Genomic DNA, 12,827 nt, shown 5'->3' with positions numbered 1-12,827 from the left:
ATTCCTCCACCCCCATCTTCCTTCAATCTCATAGCACCAGAAAAATGGTTATGCAAACATACCCCCATGCATTCTGTCCTGCCTCCATGTGGGTGCTCTTCTTGTTATTTGGTTGTTCAAAGGAAGCCACCTTTCAAAGTTGAAACTATGAAGCTGTGTTCCTAGGAGCCTTTTCAGAGTAAAATAAAGGAAAATACTAACTTATGCTGGCTGTATGTAGTTAAAATCCAAATACAGATTTAAAACACTAGCATAATTTGCAGTCTAGTATAACAATTTTATATTTAAATTATTTCTATTTTTTGTAAACCTTAAACAAACAATCGCTGAATAATAGATTTTCAAACAAAAGAAACACCCTGATGTGTAAGTCATCTTAATGAATTGATAACGTGTGACTGAAGCATCACTTCCAGATGTTTCTTTCATCTTTGCTTTCCGAGAATGTATTGCTTAGATGAAAATTACAAAATGTATCATCGTGTATAATTTTTCATCTGCCAGCATATGTTTATTTTCATTTATGTAGGTGTATTGTATCCTATGTAATGTGAATGAAGTTAATAAGTAATGCGCAATGCACCAAACAAGCATAAGAATGCACTATATGCAGGCCTTCTTTGGTACATTTTTCAAATAAATAAATGTGCGGTGTACCATAATATCACCTAAAATGTTTCCCAAAGCAAAGTACCTACAATATTTATTCTGTATATGTGCACCTTTAAACATTGTTAAAAGATAATAGTAGTAGTAGCAGCTCACAGCAACAACCATCTTACACCTCCCATTGGTTTAGAGCAAGCAAAACAGTAAATTATGAATTCTGATTAGGTGGTTACGGAGTTACGGCGCTAAGCAATGTTGCTTTTATCTTCTATACATATTTAAATATGATGCCTTATCCCTGGCAGTAATGGCTCTTTTGGTGATAGCCAATCCTCAGGTACACCAAATTGTCTTTTAGTTATCTAATTAAATCATTCTACATGTCAGGGGAACTGAGTGGGTTAACCAGCTGAGGAGTTCACCTTCAGCTGCAAAAGCCCTAATAGTTATTTTTCTTTTGTAATTCATGAAATTGTATGCTGTTGTAAAAACACATCACATGGTTCGTTGGCACTTCCATTTTTGACTTACTTATAATAGTATAGTGGCCAGATGATTCTTTTTTGTCACACCCTGTCATTTATTCAATCACAGCTTGCTTGATGATGGTCTTGAAGGTGTAGCCAGGCTTGCTTTAAAGTGTGCTAGAGCAGATCGTGGTGGGAGTTATGCATGTGGGTGGGTGTCTATGGGTGAATTGAGATGCTGCTTTGAAAGTGCTTCCTTCTTATTATCTGGCCAGTTATGGGAAATGCCTGTGAATCCAAGATACAGCTGGAGAGATGCCTCAAAACCTTTCATCTCCATTCTCCTTTTTCACATGCAGTCTGTTTGTTCATAACGCTTCACTGCAATGTGATAACTGTTGTAGACATTGTCACATTTGTAAACCTAAGACACTGTCTGCATATATGTACTCAAATCAGGATATGTCCTTTATTATGCCTGCTCACTCTCAGATTATCCAAAGAAATGAAATGATTGTCACTCAGTGTCTATGAACCTAGACAGACACACTATGGCAGACCAATTTCAAGGGAAGTGACTGGCTGAATTGAATTTTACCATCCAGTCACTAACGTCTTCCCCAATAAAACTGGGCTACATGCTCATCCAATATAAGTGTGTATTTGTTTTATAATTCCCAAGAATGATCTTGAATGGTCAGATTTGATAACAGCCATCTCTTGTCTATGGACAGCTTAAAGCAGACTGCCCAGAAATAAGTATATCTTTCATTTAAAACACTGCCATTTAATGTCAATTAAGAAGATATATAACCAATACAGAGCAAACAGGTATGGTAAAAATGCAACAGCGAATCCAACACACCAAAATCTCATATGTCCATAATCTCTCACAAGAGGCCCCTTACACTAGCAGATTATATTCATAGCTAAATTCAGATTAAAAAGATAATTTGTAAAATATTTTGTGTTTAGATGCCATAATTGTAAATGGTCTTAACAATGTGCTGTTTCAGTACACTTTAAGATTACCATTGGTATCACTAAAGAGAAATCTCTTGCCTGAGTTAATTATACTTTATACATAGTCAGTGAAATATGGGAACATACTGTAGATTGTATGTTAATTAGCTCTAGAGCATAGATTTTTGTTAAAAATGTCTGCCTGATGAGTAATACATAATGGTTCTCAATCACTAAGATTGAACCTTTATTTTAAAGAGACTTGTTCTAGTGTTCATGAAACTTAAACTTTCAGTTATGCCCTGCAGGAGCTTTTCTATGACTTGGAATGTGGTAGGGAGAGTCTAGTCTTTGCCCTTTAAATTCCAGCCCTTAAGGCACAGAAGGATGCACCATATATACCCTCAATGAGAAAGAACATAATGTAAGCCTGACTGCTTAAATTATCCTCTGAATGTCTTTAGCAGAAGACAGCATTGCTTTAGATTAGGCGTTTGTGTAAAATCATTATGAAGTTAGAGTGTAACATGTTGTTGAGAATTTTAACTTCCACACATAGCATTACCCAGTCTATACACACTCATTCATACAGATAAATACACACACACCCAAATACATGAGTAAATTTAATAAAACACAACAAAGAGCTAAGCTAACAATCAAATTCCTGCAGCAAACAATCTACACAAGCAAATCAAATTTCTGTTTAAACTTCTCAACTCATAAAGCATACCTTTAAATATAACTTCTGATTCCTTATTTTATAAACCTCCTTTCTATCTGGTTAAGTTGCATACAGAGCTGCATTAAACATACTGTATACCTCTGTATGAAGAGAGATGTCTAGCTTATTCAGCGTTATCCTTTGTATTTTTTTGTCCCATATATTAAAGGTAAAGGTAAGGCTTAGAGAACGTTTTCATACATATCTGAATATAGTCATTATCTATGCATTTTGCATGGCATTGCTGCATATTTATTGCAGTATGTATAGTGAATCTTGAAAATCCAAAATCCATATTATAACTTTTCCAGGAGGCTAAGGGTTTGCAAGATGTAGACATTTGTTTATTCTGTCATGAGATCTTTGCTCTTGAATTTGTTCAGGTTTTCACCTGGTTCAGACTATGGGTTTCACACTTCCTGCCCTCAGTACTCCTGCCTGTCTTGTTGTTGACATTTCTTTTGTTAACTGCGCAATGTGAGAGCGTCTGATGCTGGCCTCTTCTCAGTGGGCATCACACTAGCCTAGACTAAGCTTTTCATCTATCTCTTCCCAAAACCTTCCGAAACACAATCCCTAAGATTCCTCTGTACGGATGACTTTAAACTCTATGCCAAAAAAATCTTGTGTTTTCTGTCTCATTACTTTGATGCTATGTAGGAGATGTTGAAGAAGTATGTCTGTTTGCTTCATCCAGAGGATCTCACTTTCCTTTTAAGTGGCTATTCTCAAAGTATTTCTGTATGTATTGTTTAAATGAGTAAATATTTGTACTGAAGGTTTATTAAATTAGTGACAATATGATGAACATTCAGTTGGAACAACATCTTACTTGGTATTGTACTCCATGTAAATTTGGGGCCTAGCAAATTATAAAATGTAAAATGCATATATATCCCATTGATCATAATGAGTAGACATTAACAAGTGAATGCTGTTGTCTCAAGATTTGTCCTGGCTTACCCCATTTTAAAAACATGCATACCATGGTAAACAAATTTCAGTCGGTTTATCCCCTAAGGAAAAGAAACAAAGAACATGTTTTCTTCAGCAGCAATATATTGTTAAATTGTGTTAGATACCAAAACAGAATTACTTGGAATGCCCGAATCATGTCTTGTGAAAATTAAGGTGCTGAAGTATACTTCCTATTGAGCAATATCAGTTCCTGTGAATCACTTCTTACCTGCAAAATGTAATGCCAGGAAGAGATAATGGTCTTTTGACAATACAGGGGCACTTCCTTTGAAATTCTTTTTAGGCTTTGAGCTTAAAAGGTGGGTCATCTGTGCTTTTGTCAGTCTATAAAATGACAACATTGCTTGACTCACCCGCTTTTAAACTGTCTTGTTCTATGCTTAAATTTCCCAATGACTCATACAAAAAGCTTCAATTAAAGGGAGTTTTAGACATAATATATTCAGGTTGCTTATGCTTATCATTTTTCTCTATAATACTCAACAGCCTAACCTATAATATAAAAATTACCTGAGAGCTGTCACTTTGTAGTAGACAGTATTGCACACTGCAACAGGTTAGAGAAGACGTAAGGCCCATCTCTATCCTCTTTTAGTTTCAACTCCATACAAGGAGCTTGTGGGAGAATTTAAATCAGACCTAAACCCTCTATTGATCTACAATATTTGCCCTATCACTAATCTAACATGCAGGCTCTCATATACTGTACTTACCTTACACCAGCCCTGTACTGTTGTTAGCTGTTGGCATAATAGCTGAGCTGTGAAGACAGTCCATGGGGATGGCTGATCTCTGTTTGCTTATGATGGAGAAATAGAGCTTGTGCTTAACATGCTAAATAAATAGACTAATATTGCATGCTATATGTTGCATTACAGTACATTACTTCCCAAACGAAAGCATCAGAATTTTCAAAAGCACCAAAGCATAAATTACACATTGACAGGAGACAAGTTAGCATAACGGACACTCACATGGACACAGGTGAAGGCATTGACAATTTGTTATTGCTAACGCCAACCAGTCCATGATCAGACCTGGTCTTCAGAGAAGCCTGTACTTACATTTTAAAATAAGTCCTCACTGAAACTTGGCCTCTAGAAAGTCCCACTCTTCAGGCTTCTGGAACAAACTGAATTAGTAGCAAGTCTCCTCACGGGTATATCTAAGAAATTAACCATTTGATTTATATTTTGACACTGTTAAGTACATGGCTCAATATTCTTTTCTTTAGCCCTTGGACTGAATGAGAGAAAATTAATTGATTCTCCCATCCAGGCTACCAGATAGCAGTGGAACAGTCTTCCCTGCTGACTACACCCACAGCTGCCAGAATATGCGAACAGTGACTGCATTTGATGGAATGGAGCCACTGTTTGCCCAATAATTTTCCACATGGCTATACTGTATCAATTTGTCAATGGACTTTTTTTGAGCTGTGTGGTGCTTGCAGGGCCACCCATGGCTTGAATATTGTCTGATTCAGCAATAATCTGCCGAAACTCTAGATGTCCATGGGGGCTTTTAATTGTGCTTCTGACCGCCCTTCAGTAGCAAACTTTATGCCATCTCCCAACTTTTCTGTGGAGTACTGCTTCCCTAAATATTTTGTCCACATTGACACCTGCAATATGCTGTGGCACACAAGTCTCTCATTCACTTGTTTGTGCCACACAAATCCATTTAAAAAGATGCTTCACTATTTTGTTACAGAGGTGAACATGTGCCTGCTACACACAATAACTCTTCACTACTTTTCCCTTTGGACATATTTTGCCCTATAGTTTGCCTTCAGTACCTCCCCCAGACTCTCCTGCCACCAGTGACACATGCAGAGATTCCAGTGGCTGAAGGGAAGCTCCTCAGGTTTACCCACACAACAGCAAACAAAATATATCTTTCACCCCTTAACATGTATGTATATCCCCTTGTAATGAATGCCAAATTCTCATTACCAGCAAGCCTGATTTGACCCACAGTTTCACCCACCTTAACTAGAAGTTTCCATATTAAACTGATATCCCTTAGGTTTAGCCTGTCCTGCTGATGAATGAAAGATTACATTTTTTTTCCTTACTGGACTTTGAGCACATTCACCTTTGGTTTAGGCACTTAACATCCCTGCTCCACAATACACACACTAGAAAATTCACAGATAATCTCTTCTTTTGCCATCTGTCATGCATTAGGGAGTGTCCCAATGTGCACTTTTACATCTCTGATCTCCAAATCTGCCTTTCAGTTGTTTCTTTTGAAAGCATTTTATTAACTAGGGCTTCCCTGTTTGTTTTTAATATTTAAGCAGTCAGACTGGTTCTCATAATTGTTAAATTTAATGCATATAATCTTAAAATGGCAGATCAACACCCGTGGGATGTTAGCTCACTTTCTTTTTCCTTTTAACCAAGTGAAGCATTCTTTGTGTAGAAATTTGTTTATTTTCACTATAATACATACAGGCTATATTTGATATGATTTGTGTTTATAAAAGCTAGAGAGTAGTGATTTGGCATCATTGGACCATGAAGACACTCACAAGCAAGTGGAATTTGGTCTAATTTATCAAAGTATTTAATGGAAAACCTGTTTCATACATACTGCATTGCATTTTAGCATTCAGTCATATTCAGTACATGAACAGTACATGAGTAAAACAGTACATAAGTCTGATTAGTTACTATTAGATAACATAGGCTGTCTGAGAGAATGTTAGTGTCATATAGGTGGACAATGCCTTGTTTCACTTTCCCCATAAAATTGTTATCATAACCTCTCATTGCATGTGCACAGAAATAAGAAGTTCATTGGGTGAAGATGGCCAGTGATCACAGTACATAGGCACAAATCTCAACTCCTGTCAAAGTCCTTTGACCTGCGCACCTTTGACCATGGCCATTTTTATATATATTTTTGCCCTAGGCACATCTGATTGAACAGATAACTGCAGAGCTACTGTTATCTGTACAGACCACCAAACAAGACAACAGGGAGATGATTTCATATTTCTTGAACTGCAGTGAGTCTTTTGACTCTTCTTAACAACCCCTATACCCCCTTCCAGCAGTATTTTTCTTACTGAATTGCCACTGTTCAAATATACAGTATAAATATAGAAGCAGCTTTTCAAAATAATCAATGCATGGTATCTTGTTAATCCAAGTGTTTACACTACAGCATGACTTCTGATGTTTCATCTAGCTTTCCTGTGGGTTTTTTTCTAGCCTCAGTATACAAACTTGGGGCTGCTGAATAGCATGGAACAGCAGATACAGAATGGCTCTTCTTCTACAAGCCCGTACACCAATGAGCATGCACAGAACAGTGTGACAGCACCATCTCCATATGCTCAGCCAAGTTCAACATTTGATGCCCTGTCTCCTTCTCCTGCCATCCCTTCAAATACAGATTACCCAGGACCTCACAGCTTTGATGTTTCATTTCAGCAGTCTAGCACGGCAAAGTCTGCAACTTGGACGGTAAGCCAAATTTTCTTTTTAGTTTTCGACAGAATGGGGAAGTTTTGGAATCCAAATATGGTTATTGCTTTTATAAAAAGTTTTTTGTTTTTTTTTCTGTCTGTGTTGCTGTTTGCTGTTAGATATATGCCCTCACGTCCTGTCTGGTGAAACCTTTGTCACTAGGCAGAAAGTTAGGGGAAATCTCTCTAAAAAACTTGAAAGTCTACTTTAAGCCTTTTTCAGTATCCTAACATAAATCACTATTGTATCTTAAAGTCGTATTTATTGCATGTAGTTTGTGCATCTTTTTTTGCTAAGCACCTATTTTGTGCGCTCCTTGTTCGCCTCACTTTAAATACCAATAGCTATGTTCAATAAATTATAGTATACAAATTAGTACACTAAACATGAGATTGTAGTCCATCACAGTAGTGAGCTTGGAGCGGTGGTTACTTTACAACACCCACAGGGACCATGGGGAACAAAAGTAGCCACCCTCCAGAAGGAAGGACAGTGTCAGCACCAATTGAGATGATTTGAGGATCTACAGCAGAGTGATACACAAATAAGATATATTTTTGTTATTTGTTTAGGTGCTTGAATGCATTTTTAAGATTTAATTCCTGAGTTTAGAGTCACTTTAAATAAATGATGATGGTAGAGGGGGCTCCTTTTCACAAAACTATAATTTAATCAAATATTTAGGCCATGAACTGAAGACGAGATATTCCTGAAATGTCTGTCACTTGAATGGAAAGTTTAAATTGTCTGACAAGTTCACTGAGTTATTACTACTGTGTAGTTAATGGAATTATGAAGAACATGTAATTACTAATGTATGATTTATTTCCTTGTGTATGGTGAGACAGTGACAGTGCTCAGATTCCCATGTGTGACATTCACTTAATATCTTCCCAGATGGTAGACAAAGATGAGACATCAGTGACTGGGTTACACCTGGAATTGTTGTGTGCTCACCAGATAAAGTAATCCACCCACTACAGAAAGGCAAAACAGCTCTGAATTATTATTTATTTCCAAACATGCTCTACATCACATGCCTCTAGCAGAACCTGTTTAACATGGCACATCAATTTTCGCTATCAGGCAAGCTAGTTGACAAGGTTATAAAGTGGCCACAGACAATACACCAGTCAAACCTGTGCTAATGATCAGAGGGTGGTTTGAAATGCAAGCGAGATTCAGTCATCTGAAGATGTCATGGTTCAACCTCATGCATAAACATAAATGCTTTGTACATCTAAGCATTAATGTTTACACTATGGCATGGGAAGGAGGGAGGCACATGCAGACATTTACACCTCTGGGAGGAAAAATCGTAAGGAGGCATTGTTCTTTGGCCCAGAAATGTCTGCAAGGGCCCACAAAAAAGAGAGTACCAACCAATGTGACAGCCATCTTGTGCCTGTTTCAACATTTACTCCTGAGATACATACACATGTATGCTCTCCCTGTCTGGCTAATATATTTTTTTGTTTAAGTTGATCATGTGCATGCTCTACCGGTCTTTAGTCACCACTGTCTGCTTGCACACACAAAAACATGAACACTTCACTTGGTTGAACATTATGTTTATGCCCAGACAGTGTGAAGAGTAAGGAGTGGGCATACACTAATGGTGCTGCTTATCTTGCGAGCGAATACTGATCAGGACAAGCTTTCTAACATATACAATTCATCATAATGCCCAAAAGCAGTGGGAGACAGGCACAATCCAACCGCCTTTAGGCATCTGGGTCCCTATATACAAACTCGGTTTGTGAAGGAGGCTAGCTACAGACACCTCCCACTATCTTGTAATATAAGACCTTGCCAGGCTAACTGTTATTTTTTATTAGTAATGTTATAAAAGTTTCATGCTGGAAGAGCTTCTCCAAAATGTGTAGAATATAATTTCATATAGCAATAACAATCTCTTTACATGAACTTGAATGCCATGACACCTTCAAGTACAAGACATAAGATATTTAAATGACATTGCTGGTAAGTGTAGAAAGGTGGTGTCACTTGGCTCAGATAGTTGGTTGTTCTGGTATATACCAGTTACTCAACTTCACAATATATAATCCTGATTATACTACATTATAATTTCAGGTGAATATACTGTATTTTACTAACAATTTAAATCTCTCTGTTCTTTGATAGTTATTATATGTCTAGCCTCCTTCTATTTTATTAAAAGACCCAGTGAAGTGTATTTTGTTTTCAAACATTACATCCTCCTAAAAATAAGCAAACCCTCAAGATGTAAAAAAAAGCCTTGTTTTTTTGCCTGTTTTATGTGCCAAAAGTTGACATAGGTCATGGCCATTATAGTGTAGGATGTCAAATGCATTGAGATTTTTTTTTTATGAAAAAATGTGTAGTAGATGCATAACTTTTATGGTATTACAGTACAAAAGCCATAACAGAGGTTTTGCTGGCACATGTTTGTTAAAAAGGTTATGGCAAAGCTACATGCACCCTTGTTCTTTTCACATGTGTTGTTTGCAGAAACCCACTACACAAATATTACATGCACCAGAGCAAAGTTGCAAATTTGCAGCTCTTGTGTAGATACTCATAAATTGAAATTCCATTGTTCTTAACGCACAAGTCCAGTGCAGTAATAAGGGAGGTGCTACACAATAGGCAGACAGTATGCTTTATGATAGCCCAAAAACATTTTAGAAAAGGTAAATAAGCATATTTGTTAGGTGGCGTATGGTTTTTCCCAGCTCCAGCCAAAAACAAAGAGTGGGAAACGGTTATAATATCTGACAGGTTTTTATTGCAATAAACGTCTTGATGACCACACAGGAAGTGAGCAGAACTCCCCATTGGAAAGCAATATTAAATCTAATAGGGGTTCTCCCCCTCCAAATCCTCGTTAAGTGACCACAGTGGAGAGATTAGGTTGAATTCGTTCTCAGGACCAAACAAGAAGCAAGGGAAAATCTCCCCATAGGGAGAAACAGCAATATAATCTTGACTGAGGTTCTAACCCAGTATTTTCAACCTGTTTACCTTAGAGGGTCCCTTGAAAAAAAGTTTGAGATCTCAGGGAACCCCTGAAATAATGTTTTGATCTAGAGCTCAAGGTACATTAGTGTGATTAGTGAGCTGTAGATATAACAACTAGGGATGTTCAGATATCAAGTACCGTACTCGGAACAAGTACAAGTTACTTTTCCAGCTCCAAGACTAGACTAGAGAAAAATTCAAAAGTTAGGAGGCAGCTGTCATTTTTAAGGAGCATACAAAGCTCCTGGGATTTGTACATCCCCATTTTAATGCATTTTTTTAAATAAATATATATATACTGTATATATAAGGGATGCACTGATACCATTTTTTCAAGTACAAGTACTGATACTTGTCCAAGTACTCACAGATACAAGTACTGATACATTTTTGTTTATTGTCATGTGACAGTTTTTCTAATACAATAAAGACTAATGATTTCAGGACAGTGGTGGAGAGCCAGAGCCAGGTCCCCGCTGCATCCGCTGCAACCCTGGTAGTTCTCGTGGAAATGCCAAGTATCGGCACTGGTATCTGAACTGTTATCTGGACATCCCTAATAACAGCAAATGCAGGGAGTAGTGAGATCACCCTAACTGGAACTGTACTATGTAACTGTGGATTTCCGAAGATATTATAAACCATTCTCATATGTGAATTGTCATCTTAATTAAGATATCTTCAGATATCTAACATTCAGTGCTTTGATTGTGTTACATATGATATATGTAGTGACTACATATATAATGGGTAACACAAACAAAGCACTGCATGCTAGATATCTGACTTACACTGACAATTCACATATGAGAATGTGAAAATGATAAATGTGACTCATATTATCTTTGGAAATAGGATAGATACAATTATGGCGATCTCATCAGTCCCTATAATGAAAACAGCCATCACTCATCTATGGATGCTGTACTATAGGTGTCTGCAGGGCCATGTCAGACCCACGCATGCCCTGACGTTCTTTGCCTACATAGGACTCCAAAATGAACTCTCTGTCTCTCACTAGCATTTAAACTACTAAGAAATACTGATCAGCGGTTAGAATTTCACTACTACCTAGAGTAGTCCTGCAATCCTGTGCTGCTGACTCTGTAAACTGCTCCTCTTATCCCACACTGCTCCCTTCCATGACGTCAGGAGCTGGAACTTTAGGAATACTGCTGGATATCAATGCACCCGGCAGTACTAAGTGAGTAGCACAATCATTGAAGGCACTGTTGGGCAGATATGTATCCACTGCAACGTTTGAAAAAAGGTTTCATCACATCACCAATTGGGAAATTGTAGTTTTCTAATAAAAACCAAGATATAAAGTGTTGCCTGGAGTGTGTTTTAAGATGAGATTCTTTTTATCATGGCAATAAAACAAAATTTTACTTTTTTTCTTCTGGACTCAAAAGGTTTAAATTATTTAGGTGTGGTGATGGTAATTATTGAAAATATTGGTAAAGAACTCCAGGTTTTTTTTGTTTTAAGAATCCCCCATTCCCATCCTGCATAAAATGAATATTCCCAATATTCATCCATGCTCCATGTTATTTCCCAACTTCTGCTCAGTCCAATGCCAGAGGTCCTCTTCAGGAAAAAATTACTCTCTGTCATTCTTTTTTCTTCTCCTGTAAATAGTAAAAATTACTTATATGATAATGTCTATATATGATGTCCATGTGGAAAGGCAGACATTATTCTGCAGGTCACCATGGTTGTTTTAAAAATCCCCCATTCCCATCCTGCATAAAATGAATATTCCCAATATTCATCCATGCTCCATGTTATTTCCCAGCTTCTGCTCAGTCCAATGCCAGAGGTCCTCTTCAGGAAAAAATGACTCTCTGTCATTCTGCAAATTTGCAATAGGTTCTCTTCTCATAGTGTGCATTAAAAGATGTAGCAAATCACATAGATCACACTTCATTTGATGGCTGAATGACATCTAGCAATATCTAGAACTTTCCTCCCCATTCGTACTTTCGCTGGCCCACCCCCTTTTAGTCATTGAATTTCAGTTCTTTTAATCATGGGATCAGGAAGAATTTTTTTCCCTGTTGGAGCAAATTGAACCATGCTTTATATGGGGTGTTTTTGCCTTCCTCTGAATCAACAGTGGGTAATTGTGGGCATAGCGTTCTGTTTTAGGTTTTTCTTCTTTTTTTTTCTCTCTTATCTCTTTAGGTTGAACTTTATGTACTTGCCTCTTTTTTCAACCTGACTATGTGACCAGGGCTGTAGCTACCATGGGGCGAGTGAGGCACACGCCTCATGCGCAGCTGAAAGGGGGCACAGCCAGGGCCGGCCTGGCTGCGCCCCTGTTGCCATGGCTAGCACATTGTGCCATTGACAACAGGGGCACCAGGCGGCCAACACAGCCATGGCTCGGCAGGGAGAAAAGGAGCGGCACAGGCTCCAGCATCTCTTCAGATCCCTGCTGCTCTCCCCCACCTGTTTGGGCAGAGGAGACTGTGTCCTCAATCACTTTTTCTATTTCAAAAGGGAAATGTCAGGGCTCTGTTTGGACTCCCAATATTTCCCCGAAGCCCTCCCAACAGTGAAAAAAAAATAATAATAAAAAATACATGTAAAGAAACCCAA

General features: G+C 37.8%; 1 protein-coding gene across 8 annotated transcripts in view; it reads left to right on the top strand.

The window, feature by feature from the left end:
* TP63 (tumor protein p63) overlaps positions 1–12,827 on the top strand; it is a 94,339-nt gene that overhangs the window by 42,180 nt on the left and 39,332 nt on the right. For all 8 annotated transcript variants that reach the window (XM_018576410.1, XM_018576409.1, XM_018576406.1 and 5 more), the window contains one exon: positions 6,963–7,217. In XM_018576410.1, coding sequence (XP_018431912.1) covers positions 6,963–7,217 — 255 coding nt within the window. The remainder of the gene's footprint in view (positions 1–6,962; positions 7,218–12,827) is intronic.

This window comes from Nanorana parkeri, unplaced genomic scaffold, assembly GCF_000935625.1.
Source record: "Nanorana parkeri isolate BGI_ZX_2015 unplaced genomic scaffold, ASM93562v1 scaffold66, whole genome shotgun sequence".
Lineage (NCBI taxonomy): Eukaryota > Metazoa > Chordata > Amphibia > Anura > Dicroglossidae > Nanorana > Nanorana parkeri.
This window is presented reverse-complemented; position numbering and strand designations above follow the sequence as displayed.